The 20,354-nt window shown below is 31.8% G+C and overlaps 2 protein-coding genes across 2 annotated transcripts in view; one reads left to right on the top strand and one right to left on the bottom strand.

Moving 5' to 3' along the window:
- Positions 1 to 3,003: 3,003 nt before the first annotated feature.
- LOC123654544 overlaps positions 3,004 to 20,354 on the top strand; it is a 38,050-nt gene continuing 20,699 nt past the window's right edge. The window contains exons 1-2 of the mRNA XM_045590443.1: positions 3,004 to 3,263; positions 16,700 to 16,880. Coding sequence (XP_045446399.1) covers positions 3,004 to 3,263; positions 16,700 to 16,880 — 441 coding nt within the window. The remainder of the gene's footprint in view (positions 3,264 to 16,699; positions 16,881 to 20,354) is intronic.
- Positions 9,888 to 15,667, bottom strand: LOC123654301. Its single transcript, XM_045590214.1, has 4 exons — positions 15,408 to 15,667; positions 12,078 to 12,253; positions 11,004 to 11,170; positions 9,888 to 10,365 (listed from the first exon to the last, which is right to left on the bottom strand). The coding sequence occupies exons 1-4, from the start codon at positions 15,574 to 15,576 to the stop codon at positions 10,170 to 10,172; spliced, it is 708 nt and encodes a 235-aa protein (XP_045446170.1). The 5' UTR covers positions 15,577 to 15,667; the 3' UTR covers positions 9,888 to 10,169.

The raw sequence follows: 20,354 nt of genomic DNA, 5'->3' as shown, positions 1-20,354 counted from the left end.
AGGAGGTTACCAATTCGCTTGGTATATTTTTTTAAAAGTAGCTTTATTACATAAGTGAATTATGAGTAAGTGTCTATTTCACCTCGTAATTTTACAAATAATTTTAGTACGTAAATACATTATCGCCTAATAATATCGAAAAATCCATATCTTATAAATAAGTTACGGGCTGATTTATAAAATAGTTAAAAATAGGTACTCTAATATTGTGAAATTCGTACTATGGTGACTTTTAGAAGCGGATAGCGTACTTGACTCTACTAAATTTTTTAAAAGAGGTGCTATATGCTGTAAACACTATTTTAACTTGAGTTTAAAATGTTTACTGTACCTTAAATACACGTTTTAAAGTTTTACACCCAAAGGTTGCCGAGAGAATTCTACTGTTCCTCGCCCCGGGGGTCTTTATGGTAGTACATATGTTCGGCAATCCAAACGAGTTGTTTCTTTTGAAAAGATAGACATTTGAAATTCCAAAGAGGGCGTATCAATATGATTGCTACAAAATAAAAAATGTACTGAAATAAATCAAATGAATGTGCAATATCCAAAAAAAGCGTTTTGTTCCTTATATTTTTTCTCGATCTTAATCGAAAGATGGCATGAACATTGCGTGACTCGGGAACTCGGGGCTGGGAACTCAGGGTCGGGGAAAAGACTAATTGGTACTTCGTAGTTATTAATAAACAAGCCAATGAAAATTTCTTAATACGAAGAGAAATGCTGGTTTCCATAACGATAATGAGTTTATTTCCCAAGTCGGGTTGTTTGCACGAGGCCTAATCTGTAAGCGCCAATGATTTAATCATTAGAGCAAGTCTTTTGAATGAACATACGCGTTTATACATCAAAGGCTATTCACTCGTACGTAATATTAAAGTATAAAATATAAAAGCTGTAAAGAAAACTAGGCAGTCACATAAATTTTAAAAATATAATATAAATATGACACAAAACTTTTGATTCCAATTCTAATAATGTTAAGGCATTTTCTTTGACGATACTTCTCTGACGATATATTTTGAATACAAGATATCTTTTTCTATTTGAATCAGTATAACACAATAGCTTACAGTTTAGTTTCATTTAGAAATGGTAACGGTTAGCTTAAGCTAATGATTAATCAGCGGTGTCTGAAAGACTACCACAACACTCGCAAAAGGTATTAGGGGCTACGAGAGTTACGAAATAAATTTACGCTATAAAAGTATACCATATAGCTATATTCTATTTTCACGAAACACAACGTTTTTAGCAACATCGAGATAAGAATAAAATAAAGTCATCATTATTAGTCGCCTATTGTTTCTTAAGAAAGTCGAGAACGACTAGCTGTTCGTTAAGCTTGTTTCACGGAACGAGTGGAAATCATTAAAGGCATAAACTAGCTACCTAAGTAACATCGTAATTTATTATCTGAATTTTTTACATGAAATATATGATTTTTATAAACTAGCTAAAAATTAATACGGTTTCTTGCAATTATCATTGAAAAAAGACCCTAAATCTAATAGAAATACAAAAAAAGTTAGTTTAAGTTATTATTGGTAAAATTCTAAACGAAATAGCTGGTAGTTTCAGAATTTTACCAGAACTGCATTATTGCTAATTGTATTGTAACATTCCCATTCGGCTATACATTACGTTAATTAAGAAGATTGTGGATACCGCTGTGTGTACGACTACACGGGTATTACTGTAGGGGTCTAGATAATTTAATGATGAATATAGAAACATATATTTAACATATTGGCTTGTGAAACGGTGGCTACAAAGATCTCGGGTTTGTGGTGTTACATAAATTTATTGAAGTAGACATTATACATACAGTGAATGTGATACAAATTTGCTTATATTTATGTCCCCCGATACCTGACGGTCCTAATATTGTACTTAACTAACCTAAGTAATAAAAACAAAAACGGCCAAGTGCGAGTCGGACTCGCGCACCGAGGGTTCCGTACGAAAATTATTAAACATATTTTTATTATGATAAAACTAAAAATATATGTTTTCCGCAATTTTTCCTTTATCTGTTCTATAAGACGTTCCTTAGTACCAAATTTCAAGATTCTGAGTTCAGGAAGTACCCTGTAGGTTTTGATTCCTTTGCGACTGTCGATAAAATTTGTAGCATAAACGGCTATATCTTTTGGTTGCCTTCACTTAGAAGTTTAATTTTTTTCACAGCTCCAAGGCACAGTAGCCCTGAGTATTCGATATGAATTTCAGCTTGATACCTCCACGTGTTCTTGAGAAAAAGAGTCTTGACAGACAGACGGACAACAAAGTGATCCTATAAGGCTCCGTTTTTTCCTTTTGAGGTACGGAACCCTAAAAATGCAAAAAAGCCACTAAAATTGAGTCCGTCACCATTGGCCTGAATAAAATATGACGACATATTATTTTGACGTAGGATTCATGGGTGTCGATATTCATACTGTACTAGTAGTGTTTGAGATAAAAAAAAAGTATTTATATTACTTTTGTATTTTCTATTATTAAGTTTAGTCAGAAATTATCAATAACAATAACGTAAAGGTTTTCGTTTTAACACAATAGAACGGTATACCGAAAATGTTAGATGCATTATGTCATTCTGTATCACATGTCTTCGCTAAGGTCAAAGCAGAATATATGCATTAACTTAACTTATTATCATAGCGTGCAAGGGTTTCACGATAATATATATTTATACAAAATTATTGTACGTTTATTAGATTTTTTCTTTTTGTTACAGATATCTTTCGCCCACATTCAAGAAGAGCTAGTCATCTGTACAACTATTGTTTGTGTTCTAAGTGAGTTAAACTAGTTCGAAAAGTAAAAATAAAGTTGTGTTTGACTGATATACAAAGGAACCTCATAACCTTTGGCGGCAAATGTACGTAGGGGTGGATTGTGTGGGTGGGTGGGGGCGCTGAGCGTGGATGGTGTTAGTGGGGCGGTGGGCATGGCGCGGTGCGGGGGGCGGGCGGCGCCGCGGTGAGGGGGGTGGGTGCGATGCGCGGGCGCGCGGTGCTCACGCTGGTAGTGCTGGCGCTCGCTGTGGTCGCTGCGCGGGAATTGCGCGTGCTGCAAGAGGACGCGCGCACCGCGTTCTACTTGGCGATCGCCGCACCACCTTCAGCCGCCGCTGTCGTGCGCGCCTTCAATCGCACCCTCAGCGAGATATCGAAAACCTACCTTGCAGGCGATTACCCACTGTACCTGCGCAATATCACGCTGCTGCCACTTTACATAGAGCTACCAGAAGATGAAAGGTAAGAAAGAGCAGAACGAAAATATCCTGCTATATAATAGTGTATAAGCGTCCTACTATTGGATAAATGTTTTTTTTCCTATAAAGGAAAAACCACGTTTAAAAATAGTTAATTATTTTTACCATTTTAAAATCTACTACTAATGTAGTATGTAATATACATTTTCGTATGCAGTGTATATTAATTAACTTATTATACTTAATTGAGGTGTGGCAGGAAAGATCTTGCTCAAAATTAGCCGCAGTCCGACTTGGGACGTGCTTCGACATTACAGAAGAACATAGTTAAATAATTCTGTTTTTAATTAGTGTTCTGTTCCTATGATGAATTAGGTAGCTAAAGCTCCCGGGGGAGGGTAAAGGGTTAGGCTTGGCAACACGCTTGCAATATTTCTGGTGTTGCATGCGTCCGTAGGCTATGTTATTTACTTACTATCAGACGGACCGCACGCCAGTTTGTCATCTTTTTGTATAAAAATAAACTTACTTATTTTTTCTCATGCTTGTATAACAAGAAGGTGATCTTGGGAGACTAAAGTTCAACTGTATTTCAGCTATAACATACAAATCTCAAAGTGAAATATCCAACAGAATATATTAATGTGACTAACTAAAATAAATTCCTTTTTCTGAGAGAAGTTACCGTCGTAATTATGTATAGAACTTAGATAATTCCTAACCTTAAATCTTGTCGAAATTATTAAAGCCTTTTGTATTTATACAAGGAAAGGAAAACTTACTTCGTTTACTTATATCCCTATGTGTATTTACTTTGTACCTGCCTTATACCCTATAGGTATACATTATGTACGTAAAATACAGTTTAATTAAGGGTATTTAAATCGTTATATAAAGATATACGATTAAGAAATATAGGTATCAAAAAATTATGACACTTAGTATCCAGAAAAGGTTATTGAAACGTATACATAAGTAAACAATAATACATCTTGACGAAAAAAAAGAAAGATTTTCAATAAATATTAATAAATAAATAAATATAGTAAAATTAATAAACTAATAAAAGTTTGTTTTCTCCAGCAATAGTAAAATTGTATGCTGCAGCTTATATTTATTGAATACCTAATAGTAATTACTTGTAACGAAAATATTGCAAACTTTTTTAGTTGTGATCACTATCCAAACTGAAAATATTTAATAAGAGCTTATAGAAATTGAATAAAACTATAAAGACGCAACACAAAATACGCACAGACAAAATATAAGGGTTAAAAATTATTTCAATAAAAAAAATAAGACCGTTATTATTGAAACTAGTAGTTCCCGATATTAAAAACAAATAAAACTCTTAAGCTTTATAATAATAGTAGAGACAAAATTGCTCTTCATGATATCAATTTCTTGTCTTTCGTTTATTTTTTCTTTCAATGGATATACAAATTCACTTAAATTCGGTACGCTTTCGTACATTTATTTAAATGATTTTTTAGTGGAATTCAAATAATTAGTAGTCGCCTAGTAGTCGAAATTTGACCATAAATAATTTAAGCTATAAGTTTGAACATTAAATAAAAGAGTATCTAAGCGTGTATGTGTCAAATACATGGTAGTTTCTTTAAATTTATTTAATGTATACACACTTACAAATAATACACATATTTTTATTCAAAGTAATAAAAAAATCAAATGAAAGTTTCATGTTCGAGGAAAATTCTGATACACATTTCAGCCAATCTGAAGTAGAGAAGTACCACATAATAAGTCGAATATTTACTCCTTAATAATTAAAGAGTATTTATATATGATAACTAAAGTAATTTCTCTTTAATAGAAAAACAGGCTTGTGCAGCTGTGCTTACAGTAAATACTCAACCTAAAATGGTAAATATAGTTAAGAATGCAAAAATCTGTATGATAAGAATCAAGACTTTTTCTACTATAATAATGTTAGAGACAATATATTTTTTTAAAGTATATAAACATGTTTTTGAAATTAATTCAATGCATAATTTTTTTTTATCACAGTTGGCCATATATTTAATTTTATTATTATAAGTTTCAATAATCATTTTGTGTTTTGTCATGTGTCATTGTGATCATGTGTTCACCAAATGTTTTTTAATGTATTTGTATTTTACAATAAAGTGGATAACAAGGAAGTGCGCGTTAAATTAAGACATTAAGTCCCAAATCCCGAAATCGTGCCAGCTATTAAAGTTAAACAAGATAAGCTAATTAATAGCTTAGCTCAACATTGAGGTCAACGTTGTTAATCTCGTTCATATTATTCCAATATCAGTATAGCAGTTAATTCAGTTTTGATTAAAAATGCAAATAAATAATTAAAACTGTTTTTTTTTTTTGCGTAAACAATTACTACATTTTTCAGCGCAAAAATAATTTAATATTAAATTATTTGAATAAATCAGTTTCTTTGAACAAGTTTATTTGTTTTTTTTTTTATTTATTACTTTTTGCTTTGTTATATATTGTAATGTAAAAAAAATCGCAAGGTGAAGGATATTGGTAAACGTATCGAGACGCTAAAATGTTGTTATGTGATAATTAAAAAAAAAATTGATGTGTATACATAGATAAGTTTGTTTCAATTTTGAAGTTGTGGCGTCTGTTAAGAGAAATAGTACGATGTCAACGTAGTAATTATTTTGGAAAGTTTTTTGCTCATCCCAGTGCAAAAGCCTTTATTTATTGATATACTAATTTATTTGTTTATCTCTTTATATAATGTTGTTTTTTTTTTCAATAACATGTAAGACAATATTTAATTTCTGCAATTTGGGATCTAATTATTCAAACGTATTAAGTGTATATTATATATATGTATGTGTATGCTGCAACCGTGCCGCTTACGTGCGAAAATATCTATGCATACATCGAAAATGTTGGTTTTTTATTTTAGTTTAAGTTTAAGAATTGATTTTCATATAAGGCCCCCGGTATGATAAAAATATGAGGAGTGAAATCTACTGAACGACCTCATAATGTTTCTAACGCCATCTAACGCCGATAGACGTCGACGTTTTGTAACGAACCTAATAGGAGGTGGCTTTGTTAGATGCTTTTATTTACCATTTGATATGGTATCCATCGTTTTCTTAGACTAGTAAGCCCTTTTGTGCCTATTTAGACAGGCGATCTGATTGAGTAAACTTCAGTCATGCGTAGGAACTGCCACCCATACTTTTTTATATAAATGAATACTTTGCCCCAGTTATGTAACATTAGCCAATAGTTCAAGTTTCCCTGTGTGGTTACGGTAGTAAAGAATATAGCCACCCCCTCTCTTCCCGTGGGTGTCGTAAGAGGCGACTAAGGGATAACACAGTTCCACTACCACATTGAAACTTATAAAGCCAACCGATGGCGGGATAACCATCCAACTGCTGGTTTTGAAGTATACAGGCCGAAGACGGGCAGCAGCATCTTCGGTGCGACAAAGCCAGCCCTGCGGTGACTAACTCCAGCGTGGTGACTGTGGGCAAAACACATGAGTTCACGCTATTTTTGTCGTGAACTTATGGAGGCCTGTTTTCAGCAGTGGACTGTGATTGGCTGAAATGATGATGATAATGATGATGTGCTAATAGAAACTATTATTAATAAAAGTCTAAAATTTTGCTTCTATCCTTCCGTCTCATATCTGTCTTTACGGTTTTTTTTTTCGAAATACTCAACTCAGCGTTTTGGATGATGTGAAAAGTTTACATCGCAGTTTTGAGTAAGGTATACCTATTAATAATGTAATGATACAATATACTATAGTGATTTCGGACTTCGGATTTTTTTGTTGATATTTTAGAAGCCTGCTCACAGTTCTTCCTGCGAATACTTACTTTGTCTGAACTCATAGAAAAAAGTAAAAATATATTATTGTAATTATATTTTCAGTTCAGATTTAATTTATCAGTGAACGTACTTGCAGAGCCTCGTATGGGGTATTGAAAATAGTAGAACTCTTGGAAACTAAGTAACAAAGGTGTGTTAAAGTTCAATAGAGGTTAACCACGATTCTTGGCTTTTTATCTCGTATTAATTAACTAAATCTATAGCTAAAATATGTAATTAGTGCGGCAGTATTTATAAGAGTTACATTGGAAAGATTTGACGAAGTTCCCATTTGTTATAACTTATTGGGAAACTTGGTTCCGTAAAGTAGGTACGCAGTTGTTATATGAACATTGGACAACTAAATGATATCGACACAACACGGCCCCAATTTTTTTAATGGTTATTGTTATTTAGTGGACAAGCTAAACTATGTTATACTGTATTTGTTTGAGAAAGAATTCGGTGATGTGTGAATTATTTGTTCAAGCTTTATGTATAACTTCGAGGTTTTTATGTAGGATGTTTTAAGTAAAATGGGGTTACGACAGTATTTGGCATATTATCGTACATATCGATTTTATATGTAAAAGTAAGAATAATCTAAATCTTAATATTGCGCAAAGTCAATCGGAGCACATCTTGAAGAAAAATAATCGTTTTAATATTTATATATTTATCAATTTCATAACTAAGTAAAAGCGTATAATTGTGAACATTAAAAGCATATATTTCTGTGATAGGTTATTTTTTAATATTGTAGATGTATGTGCTTAGTATTCAACATAGCATTTCAACTACGGGACGGTGTGATTTGTGTTGGGTATAAGCCGCCACGCTACTCCATTGCAGATTGGCGAATATTCAATTCGCTATCGTTCTTTCCCTATCGCTATCTGGTATATATACAACAACCGGTACTGATAGCATATGTGAAATTCACAAGGATGTACACTTAGTCTAGAAACAAATAATTGAACCCACAATAGCCGGTTAAAATACATGATTTGAAAATTTGGTAATTTTATATTATGGCTCAGAAAATAGTGGTCGGTCATGGCTCCATTAAACGTCATTGGAGTGAATCAATTACGCATTTAGTATTCGCTGGTAGTTTGCTAATGGAATGCCTAAGTAATTTCTATCGCTTGAACTAAATTGCTTATAATACCTACAGGTTGTTTTTATTGGTTATATACCAGAACGTCTTTAATAAGTATTAATAGAGCTTCATATAGAAATAGCTTTTTTTTAAATAAAACTAAATATAATTGTTCCAGTTTTTTATATTAGAATAATTGTTCTGGGTATGATTCAGTTGGTTTTTATTAAACTTCTTGAATTTGATGAAATTATTTTTTTTTATGTAACGACATTTACGCTATAAGTTATATAACTACATATTTTTTTGGGGATATTTTTTTTTATATAACTAGGTCGGCAAACAAGCGTACGGCTCACCGGATGGTGAGAGTTTGCCGTGGCTCATAGACGCCCGCAACTGCAGAAGCATCGCAAACGCGTTGCCAATCCTTTTCTTAATTCCTCCCAGGAGCTCTGGTCACCTTACTTAACAATAGGAACACAACGCTGCTTGAAAACAGCATTATTTTAGCTATGATCTTCTGTAATGTTGAGGTACTATCCCTGTCAGGGTGCTGCATATTTTGAGTAGGAAATATTAGGATTTTGTAATATATATTGAGTTATACTGTTAAAAAATCAAAAGAGCAGACGCAATGTCATTATGTTATGATTAAAATTATTTTATAATTTTTGAGTTATTATATATTTTTTTAATTTTAATATTATTACTGTGAAGTATAATTTTAAAATTATACTTAATCATTTTATATTCTGAACAATTGGAAAAAGTTGTTTGTCACTCGCCTCATTGTTTAATATTCCGTCGAAATGATTTTATTGAAAGCGTAATGAGCATAAATTGAAGTAAGTTAACATTGTATTAATAATACAATCTAATATATAAAATTCTCGTGTCGCGGTGTTTGTAGTTAAACTCCTCCGAAACGGCTTGACCGATTCTCATGAAATTTTGTGTGCATATTGGGTAGGTGTGAGAATCGAACAACATCTATTTTTCATCCCCCTAAATGTTAAGGGTAGTCCACCCTTATTTTTTTTTAATTTTTAGATAAATTATTTATTCTTTATTTATATGATTTGGTGTTGAAAAATACATACAACCCTAAATTTTCACTCTTCTACCACCAACCCCTATTTTTAAATAGCGTTTAGCGGCAAGACAACGTTTGCCGAGTCAGCTAGTATTCATATTATAATTTGTTCCTTATAACAAGAAATCGTTTACATGTCAAACGAGCGACCATTTATCATACCTTTCTACAATCTCAACGTCATAAAGCTAAAGCCGGCTGCGGACAATTAAACACAGACATGTTTAAAGCCTTTGAATATAAGACCTATTCTAGATCTTTGTATTATTTTACTATCAAAACTCAGTTACATACGGCAAAGTAAGTAAGAATTCCGATCTGCTGAAGAAGAGTACTATTGTTGAATGAAGAGTACCATTGTTGATTGTAGCTGTTGATGACACTGGCAGGATTGATTCCTGCTTCAAGTATTTCTTTTACTAATAAAACATTAGTTTTGAAATGTTTGTTTTTAAATAAAATACATCGCTAAACACACTCCGTGTTTAACTTTAATAAAATAAAATGATTATAATTTTTATACGTTTTGCTATTTTGTACAATGTTATGTTAATTACATATATATTAATATTAATAATATTTTTGAAGATATAATATTCGAACATAAAAATGTGCACAAGTAAGTTTTTACTCTTTTATTGACGACATTTTTATTTTAACAATAAAAATATTGTAGTTGTACAAAGTCCATTATAGCATTTGCATTAAACATAAAACATCCATTAGTATTCATAGTATGCATAGGAACGAATACTTGTCTGTCTTTTAATAAGAACATTAATTTTAAAGTACTCCACAATCTCGCACTATAAAGTCGTAAAAGGTCTACAACTACGATAAAAGCGTAATTCTAATATTTTCGAGAGATATTTCTATGGTTATTTTAAAATATCATTTTAAGTTTATTCCACTTTAATTGCGAATATTTTTAGATCTTCAGTGGTCGTATTAAAGTCGATTTTGCACTGTTCTCCGAACTCTTTATACGGAACTTGGTAAACACACTCCATTCCCGCTTTTTCTGCGGAACGCTGCGCTGAAGCGCTTGTGAATATTCCACCCGTTATATTTAAACCAACTTCTTTAGTTAGCTGCATTCTGAAAATTTAATCCATGATAATAAATTTGAATACTAAAGTCAATAAACACTCAGAAAATTAGCCCTTTGATTCACGACTACCAAAATATCATTTTATATTATTAAAAAGTTTTTGCAAAATAATACTGCTCATCATCATTCCAGCCTATTGCAGTCCACTGCTGGACATAGGCCTCCACAAGTTGCGCGAACTTATGTGTTTTGCCCATAGTCACCACGCTTGGTGACCGCAGGGCTGGCTTTCTCGCACCGAAGACGCTGCTGCCCGTCTTCGGCCTGTGTGTTTGAAAGCCAGCAGTTGGATGGTTATCCCGCCATCGTTTGGCTTTATAAATTCCAAGGTGATAGTGGAACCTTGTTATCCCTTAGTCACCTCTTACGACACCCACGGGAAGAGAGGGGGTGGCTTTATTCTTTGGTGCCGTAGCCACACAGCACTGCTCATAATACTGCTCATTTATGATTATAAAAAACATGATTTATATGTTACATTTGTTTCGTAGATCACTTGATTTTTTAATTTTATTCTAAATTTAAACTATCGCTGTGCGCGTTTGCAAATTGTTATAGCTATTTTCTCATTTAATCCAAGAAAAGAATATATATATATACATATATAGAATTGAAATCTTTTTACCTGCACTTGAGCATCTCAACAGCCACTCCATGGGCTCGGTATTCCGGAGATACAGAAAGGCCGGCTCCCATGAGATATTTACTTACGTCGTACTTGTCGTAAATAGCTGTCACTTTCATGGCTTCGCTGAACATGGTTAGCGAGAGTAAGCCTGCTTTTGATTTAGGCTGTTGAAAATTAAAAAAAATCACATTATTTAGTTAAATTGATAAAATTGTGTCAGCATGTTATATGTTTATACTTATATATTTTCACTCTTTGACTTATTTATTTATACCGTATTATGCACTAAAATGAATTAAATAAATCTAAACTGTAGTTAGTTACATGTGGTGTAGTACAATGGGCGGAGTAGCGAAGAGGATAATTAATTTATGTCAGATCGTGACCGCGTGGATCTAAAACTAACAACATGATTTTTTTTTGTTTTCTTACACTACGCTACACACTACTTTCTACTATTAAGCTTATTCAGTGCATGATTTCAAAAGTATAGCTTAAAATAATTCCATTTTTTTGAACTTTAGGGAAAATATGTATAAAAATTAATTTAAATAAATGGATTACTGCTTCTCGTTGCTATCACTTAATATGATTTAGAATGCAATGTGAATGGAAAAATCCATTACAAAATAAAAAAAAAAAAATATTACTCAAACGACACAGTAAGTTGTAACCTGTAGACAAGGTGTGAATTTATGAGGTTTTCGTGAAAAGAATTTTTTCGCTATCGTAAATGGCAAAGGATCCATTTATGGGAAAGTAATATTTCTTCAAAACTTTTTACGAGTCTGAATTTATAGTAATACTTTATTTGTAATATTTTAGACGAAAAAAATATGGAGTATGATATTGGTTAATAATTTATTTTTTTATAAAATACTCTAAATATAAAGCTATGATGCTATATAAAATAGGATGGATCGAAATTGAATTGATAATAATTAGTAGTCATGGACAAGTGGTTGTTAAATTCGTAATTAATAAGTAAGAATAATTAACGCCCTGTGATGATAACACTCGTCAGCTAATAATTAGTATTTTAATAAGTGTCGTCTTTAAAATAAGTACTACCGGATTGTGATCAACGAAGTGGTCTTTCTCCTGCATCATGCACATGTTAACTCCGATGAGCGTACGTTCCTTTCCGTCGCTTTCTGAGAGAAAGCATGCCAAGCTCATCTTTTGCTTCACGATAGACGTTAGTAATAATCGGTACTCTTGTATAGCATCCGGGTCTTCTGCTGTGCCTGTCAGTTCAAAAGACTATCATTAATTATTATCTGCACCATATCGGATTTGTGACGCCCTTTCATGGAGCAATTAATTTATAATATGATATTTAAATTCAATTTAATCTTTTAACGAATTAATGCCAATTAATTAATATATAATTTTTATTGATTTCACATATTTAATAAGCAAAGCGAATATTAATTTTTGTAAATTAACGATAACAATATTTACGTGACTTTTTAAGAATCCAAATTTAAATTTCAACTAAAAATTGGAGTCAGTTCTTATGAGTATCTTCATTCTCATTCTTTGATTTATCTTTTTATTTTAAATAAGACTGCCAAGAAACTTTTTAGGAGTCTTTTAACCTCTTCTAACATGGTATTTGGTACACATATATTACACTTTTGATCTATAATTGACCTTTAGTGTAACACAAATAAATTTTGAAAATGACGCTTTTACGATTTATTATTTTTATTAATAATATTAATAATAAAAAAATGTTAAAGCCGTATAGATTGAATCCACATCAACTGCAAATATTCCATCTCTAATCTTTTCTCCTTTTAAGTAAAGTAATTCAAGTATAAAACGCTGTTCTTCATAGGCAAGGAGAACAAAACGGTATAGCTTATTCGTATTTAATTTTCTTACGAAGAGGTTAAAAATAAAAGGGAGTTTCTCATTTATGACTATTTATACTACCATTACAATATTTCGCTGTCCAGATAACACAAGCTATATACATCATCAACCAGAAGGAATCGAAACAAGAGACAAAAACTTAAACGCAAGTCAAACCGGGACATAAATATATAAACACTAAAAACCCTAAAAAGGAATATGTCAAAAATTATGTGACATTTATTTTAAGTTTACTAAATCAATTCTACGTAAAATATTTTTTGCAAATTGATGACAGATCCAGTTGCTAAAGGAGATAAAAAACTTAGCTGAAAGTTTAAATTTATGGCTCTTTAAATATTTTTATTCACCGACTCATAAAGAGGTTTGCTGAGTCGATCGTTTGATATTAGAAGATAACAATACAAATGCTAATTACTTATAAATTTTGATTAATTATTATTTACAAATAGTGCTTTACTATAAAAATTTTAGGTAAGAGAGAAAATATTTCAAATTTAGGGTTAGTTGACAAATAAATGCGAATAAATGTTTAACACTAATTCGGTTTTTTCGAATAATCTCAATGACAAGTAATATAGCATTTATTCTTAACTAATGGTCGCCTAGTGGCTGAAATTTGACCATAATTTAACCACAGACTAAAAATAAACAAAAGAGTATATATGCGTGTGTGTATAAAATACATGGTAGTTATTAATTTAATATATTTCTATGCATAATTAAAAAAATATTAGCATTCTGAAATCCTTCTCTATATAAACTATAAGTGTGCGAAATTTCATACTCCTCTGCTCGCCCAATTTTCGTAAAAAGGGATACAAAGTTTTTGCTTCCTGTATTAATGTATAGATTTTTTAAATTAATTAAGGAGTCTCATAAAATTTTAAAAGTCTTATTAAAAAATAATATTAAAAAATCTATTTGTACCAAGAATTGACCTATTTTAATTGAGTTAAAAAGAAGAAGAGACTATCTGTTCAACCTTCTTAATTATCTTCGTCAACTGTGGACCGACTTCCATTATACCTTTTTAACGGCCAGGTTGTTTAAGAGTTTCCTGTTTATAAACCTTGTAAAAACATTTATTCCTAGCTTTGACGAAATTGGGATTTAATTCCTAAAGTCGGTTATTATTTACAAAATAAATTAGGGGCTGATGAGTTGAACGCTGTGAATTTTCTTTACTTTTGTAAATTTTTCATGCAATAACACTTTCCAACAAATTCTTAGCACAGCTTTTCAAAAAACTCTTTCAAAAGTGGGAAATTAAATAAAATCAGAAAAAATGCAAATATGCTCATCTCAGCTAAATCAGAAAAATCCAATCTTGCTCATCACAAAAGAAGCTACATAAAAAAAATGTTTACGTCCCTAACTATTTGCTACAATATTTACTGTGAATAAAGGATAAACATATATTTTATCCAATGTCTCATGATCATAGATTTCTGATGTTAAAGTTGGTTGTTTGTTTAAACTGACAATATATCCTCTTTAAGTCCTTAATCTCTTTGGTCTCTGGGTAACTATTACAATGGATTAGGAAGCTTAAGCTAGAACTGACCTCGTAACTTAGTAAAATAAAATGTTGTCAAAGAATAATGAACCCATGTAGTTGAACAATGAACCATGTTCATTGTTTTTTACAATAATTAATTAATAATAAATGTTAAAATCACCTGTTTGTAAAATGATAACTAAATTATAAAGGATAGTAAAATTGTTTAAAAAATAAAAAAAAAGTGTGTGTACTTATGTACGAAGTTATACTTCATTGGCTAGCTAATTTGAGGGTGTCGGTTTTTTTGTGATGGTGTGCGCTCGCATCGTAAAAATTTACCCTCATAATTTTTCCCAAATGCGCCAAAAGAAGTATAACTTCAAAAATTATTAATAATGAACGTGAACTGTGTCTTTTAAAGTACGAAGTGGGTTTTTAATTACTTCTCACAACAGTTTTTCGCGTCTGTGTGAAGAGCGAAATAATAAAACAGGGTGGAGGCTTGCGGTAACATAATTGGGTGGTGGGAGTTCTTAGCGAATATTCTTGACGACTTGGTATTTTCTTGCGTGAAGGACCCGATAACATAAAACGGGATTTGGTTAATTGCAAAAAGTCTTCACGTCCTGCTCAGGGGGACTCTCTTGATTAATGTTTTACATCTGGCGTAACGCGAACAAGACATTCTTAAGCTGATCATTTATCAACATGAAAAAATTATTAAAATACATGCTGACAGAAAAGATTACACGTTTTAATAGCGTATAAGTTAAAGTCGATAACTTAGGGTGTGCTTTGGCGAAGTGGCTCAAACGTGGTTGTCAAAGTGTTTAAAATGGAATGTCACGTATTTTATTATCATCACATATAATGTTGACATAGAGATAAGTTATTACTATTAAATTATTATATCCAGATATTTATATTGTAGAGTGTAGATTATGAGACAGGTAGTCAGTTATTGGAGGTTCAATAAATGTATTTTACTCAGTTATCTTAAAAAAATATATATTTACCGGCTGTAGTCCACCAAACGTCCTCGCGTATGTAATTTCCCAGCATAAATTCCACGGCATTATTCCATTCCTCTTCTGGAATATCTTCTATCACAAAAGTTAATGTCTTTCCATCTTTAGTTATTCTCTCAAACGTGCTCCAAACCTTAGGGTATTCACGCGAAGTCATCCTTTTATATTGAAAATAACTCTACGCTTTTAAGTCTCTAAATTTGAGAACACTTCTAGTGCACTAAAGGTGTAAATTGAAACTGAATCGTATCTGCAATGAGGTTTTGTAGAAATACGTCTATATAGACAATGATTTGTCATCTATATATCTAACATGATATCTTAAGGGTGATTCATAAATCTTTAGTTTTTATTAATCAGTATATGTTTATTCACAATAAGAGCCGGTTAACATCTTACACCGAAATAGTAGTTGTATGAAGACAAATGAAATATTGTTTTACACTGTGTAAACATTATCGGTATGATTTTTTTTTTGTTTTAAATAAAGGACAGAGACGAAACTCAGGGACAGAGGAGACCTAAAAGTTTCATACTAATATCTAAGCCGAGTGGTAGACAAATTGGTGGTTGCGTGTAATAAAAATTTAAATAATATATTTATATATAATTATGTATATACACATACAACGTTACCATTTTTTAACTGTTCTCTGTAAGCTAAAAATGTATTGAATAAATTTTAATGACTTATAGCTTTTTTATAGCTTTTTGCTTACTTTCCTTTTTATTATTAGGTAACAAAGCACCATTTTGGTATTTATTACAAGTTTAACAACAACCACTCATATCAATGCTGGTACAATCACGCGGCTTGACTATATTGTACAGAAACAGTCATTGTTATTCCTAATTTTAGGATATTTTGAACGTATATTAAATCAGAAAACAACCTGTATCATGTTATGAATCGCAAAAAGGTCACTGCGAAGTATTGTATCCTTGCTAATAATCCCTTGATACTGTGGTTATATCGAAATACACAATACTATTGTGTTACAGACTGATTTAAGTAGCTTGATATACTCTCTGCTTTAACCTTTGCTAATATAATAATTATTGTTTAGTCTTGGGATTAAATTTTTCTTCTTTAGCTTTTATTTAAGCTAAGGGTTTTTTATTTATTTATATATGTATAAAACAAGATTATTTGTGTAACAATTGAGTAGGTATTAAATGAAATATCTACGCGATACCACTGTGTTAATATTATATTAAAAAAAAAAAAAAAAAAATATTGAAAGATTTTTATCATATATTTATTGATTATGACATTTTAGATTCAATACGCGGGTGCTGGAAGAAACGTGTGCGGCGTTCGATGGTCGTCGCGTGGCGGCACTTCTGGTCTGCGGTGGTGGCTCTGCCGCCGCCGCTATGGTGTCGACCGCCACGCGCGCTGGTGTACCCGTGCTACGCGCATCCCCTTCTAACCTGCATTTCTCTTATACAATTGCCAATGTGAGTAAGAACTGAATTAAACCTTTGAACCAATATTCAAAATTCGCTTATTATATTTAATAACTAGCTCTGCCCGGGCTTCGACCACGTGGAATTAAAAAAAATATTATTTAGTTTGTAGAGTTACAAAATAAATATTTTCTAAAATAAAATGAGCCTAAGTAATCCTTATCAAATCAGCAATCTGCCAGTGTAAGTCCCGTCAAAATCGGTCCAGCCGTTTCAGAGATTAGCCGGAACAAACAGACAGGCAGAGACAGAGAGAAAAAATTCTAAAAAATATTATTTTAGTATATGTACCGTGTGTATCTATATGCATTTAGTAAAACGCAGTTATTTTTAAACGGTTTTATTTAGCTCACCCCGTTTGTTTTATTTTTTATTTATTATTTATTCTTGGGTCAAATTTAGTAATTCAAATTTCACCCTCTTCCTGTCAACCGATTAATCTGAAATTTTGTATACACTTTGGATTTTGGTGACAATACAATTATGTTTATTCATTATCATTATAAATTCAAGATGGCCGCCGCTACAAAATGGCGGATAATTTATGTTTTATTAATCCCATCAATATGGGTATCAAATGAAAGGGCTCAACAAGCAGAATACAATATACTATAAAAAATTGAAATCCAAGATGGCGGCCGCTACAAAATGGCGGATAACGTAGGTTTTATCAATCCCATCAACATGGGTATCAAATGAAAGGGCTCAACAAGCAGAATACAATATACTATAAAAAATTGAAATACAAGATGGCGGCCGCTACAAAATGGCGGATAACGTAGGTTTTATCGATCCCATCAATATGGGTATCAAATGAAAGTGCTCAACCAGTATAATCAATGTATTATATAAAATTAAAATCCAAGATGGCGGCCTCTACAAAATGGCGGATAACTTAGGTTTTATCAATCCCATCAACATGTGTATCAAATGAAAGGTCTCAACAAGTAGAATACAATTTACTATGCAAAATTGAAATCTAAGCTGGCCGCCGCTACCAAATGTCTGATAACAATTTTTTATCAATCCCACCAATATGGGTATCAAATAAAAGGGCTTGACAAGAAGAATACAGTGCACTATACAACCTCAATATTTAAGATGGGCCTTGCAATAATGAAGCACTAAATGAATTAAACAGAATGCGAAATAAAAACTAAAAACTAGAAAATAAAAATAGGTAAAAAAACTTTTTAAGTTAAACGGTTTTATGTTAAACATACATTGCAATGTTTAAGATAAATGTACTAAAAACCAAAAAATAATAAAATAGATACAGTCGTGGGAATTATAAACATATGCATAGACTAGACTAAAATAAAACCGTGGGGCACGTCAATTGTCTACAAATTATCGACTTAATGTGCGATAGAAGAATCGTTTAATTCGTCGTTAAAATAGGCAGTTGGCCCGCAGACGGTGAGGAAATTACTTACTATTTTCTTGCTCATGGAAATTCCAATAGTTATACACTCCATGTAAATAAAAGAGATGTTTCAACTAGTTTATCGTTGGACATTCACACTGCTGGCTGGCGAGGAATCGTTTCACTGCTCGTAGTTTGTCTTTAATCAACAAAACATATGATAAAAGTACTACTCGCTCACCACTATGAAACCCTAAAACTCGCTTATAATCGAGCTTGCTAGCTTGTTTCCACATTCTAGCCCTACTTATCACACGTCCATCGTTGTCGGTTGAACAACTGCCTAATTATAGTGTAACATTACAAAACAAACATTTTAATCAACGATTGTAGACAATTGACGTGCCCCACGGTTTTATTTTAGTCTAGTCTATGCATATGTTTATAATTCCCACGACTGTATCTATTTTATTATTTTTTGGTTTTTAGTACATTTATCTTAAACATTGCAATGTATGTTTAACATAAAACCGTTTAACTTAAAAAGTTTTTTTACCTATTTTTATTATATTACAAAGAGACACTCAAATTTTATATATTTGTATAGATAAAAAAATATGGTATAAGTATGTACTAAAACTATGAATGAAAAGAAGTATTTAAAGGCATATCACAATACCATGTACGATATCAAGACAATAAAACAACCTTCGTCTTTTTTACGCATTTAGTCACAGATTGATTGTAACAAATGATTTGATTACTTGTATCGAATAATAATGGACTACGAACCGTTTTTTATCAAGTCGGTACACAACTATTTTTGTGATAACAAAAAACTAGAACAAGTTTCTTACTGTACATAATTATCTGTATGTGCCTACTATCATAAATTTTAGCACAGTCAGAATAAAAATAGAATGGTCCACCGGATTGCTGCAGTAAATAATAAATAATTCAAAAATACGAATTAAACGCTTAACACTTAAAAATATCTTTATTTTCACGATTTACGACTTTCTTCTTCGACGCCATTTTTTTCCACTCCGTCAAGTGTTTTTTCCTTTTATTTTGAAGTTATACTTCTTTTGGCATGTGGGGTAAAAATATGAGGGTAAATTTTTACGATGCGCGCGCAAATCCGTCACAAAAATATCCTGAAGTTAGCTAGTCATCGGATAAGAATTTAGCAACGTGAATTTAGCTAGCCAACGAAGTATAACTTCTTACGTGCGTATGTTAGTACACACATATATATATATATATATATATATATATATCCGGTTTGGATATCTGTGCTTGTGGGTTTGGCTAGTGTGCCTCGGAGAGTATGTTAAGCCGTCGCGTCGGTCCTAGGTGCTATCATAAATACTTGATAGCAATCATTAGTCATAGTAGGGAACATATTCGCCAACCGGCAGTGGAGCAGCTTCATGGATTAAGCTTCAATCCTTCTCTTACACGGAGAATGAGGCCTATGACCAGCAGTGAGATATTACTGGCTGAAACTTGTTGGTGTTAAACATACACATGTATATTAAGATTATATTAAGACTTTTTTTAAATTTGTTAATAGTCGTAAAATTTATTATACGTACATTATAAAGAACTATTATTATGTATCTGTTCCAAGAAATGTTTTTATTTCTGATATGGCATACAAAATTCGTGATATAACTTCTAAAACAGTTTCATAATTGAGGCTTTCGCGCTCGGATGTTATCTCATTCGCCTTCTGCATCACAAAATGTCTTGTGTTTTTATAAATATTTTATACGCTAAAATGTGTTATATAAAATTTAATTACTAAAAATAAAAATAGCCTTAGTAGGATACATACGTAAATAGCTCAGTATAAATTCCCAAATAACAATGATTCCCAATAAATTTAAAAGAAAGCGTTTTTTTTCAATGAAATAAATTTATGCAAAACGAAAATTCTTTTTAATTTCAGTCAACAACATAAAGCTAAAACATCAGATTCGCTTAAAAAAATGGATAGCATTTTCAATAACAAAAACGATCCAACTAGAGGAAGAATTTATTTCAATTTTGATCCATCAATCATGAAAATTTGTTAGAGAAACTGCTACTACTGT

This window comes from Melitaea cinxia, chromosome 6 (genome assembly GCF_905220565.1).
Source record: "Melitaea cinxia chromosome 6, ilMelCinx1.1, whole genome shotgun sequence".
NCBI classification, from domain to species: domain Eukaryota; kingdom Metazoa; phylum Arthropoda; class Insecta; order Lepidoptera; family Nymphalidae; genus Melitaea; species Melitaea cinxia.
This window is presented reverse-complemented; position numbering and strand designations above follow the sequence as displayed.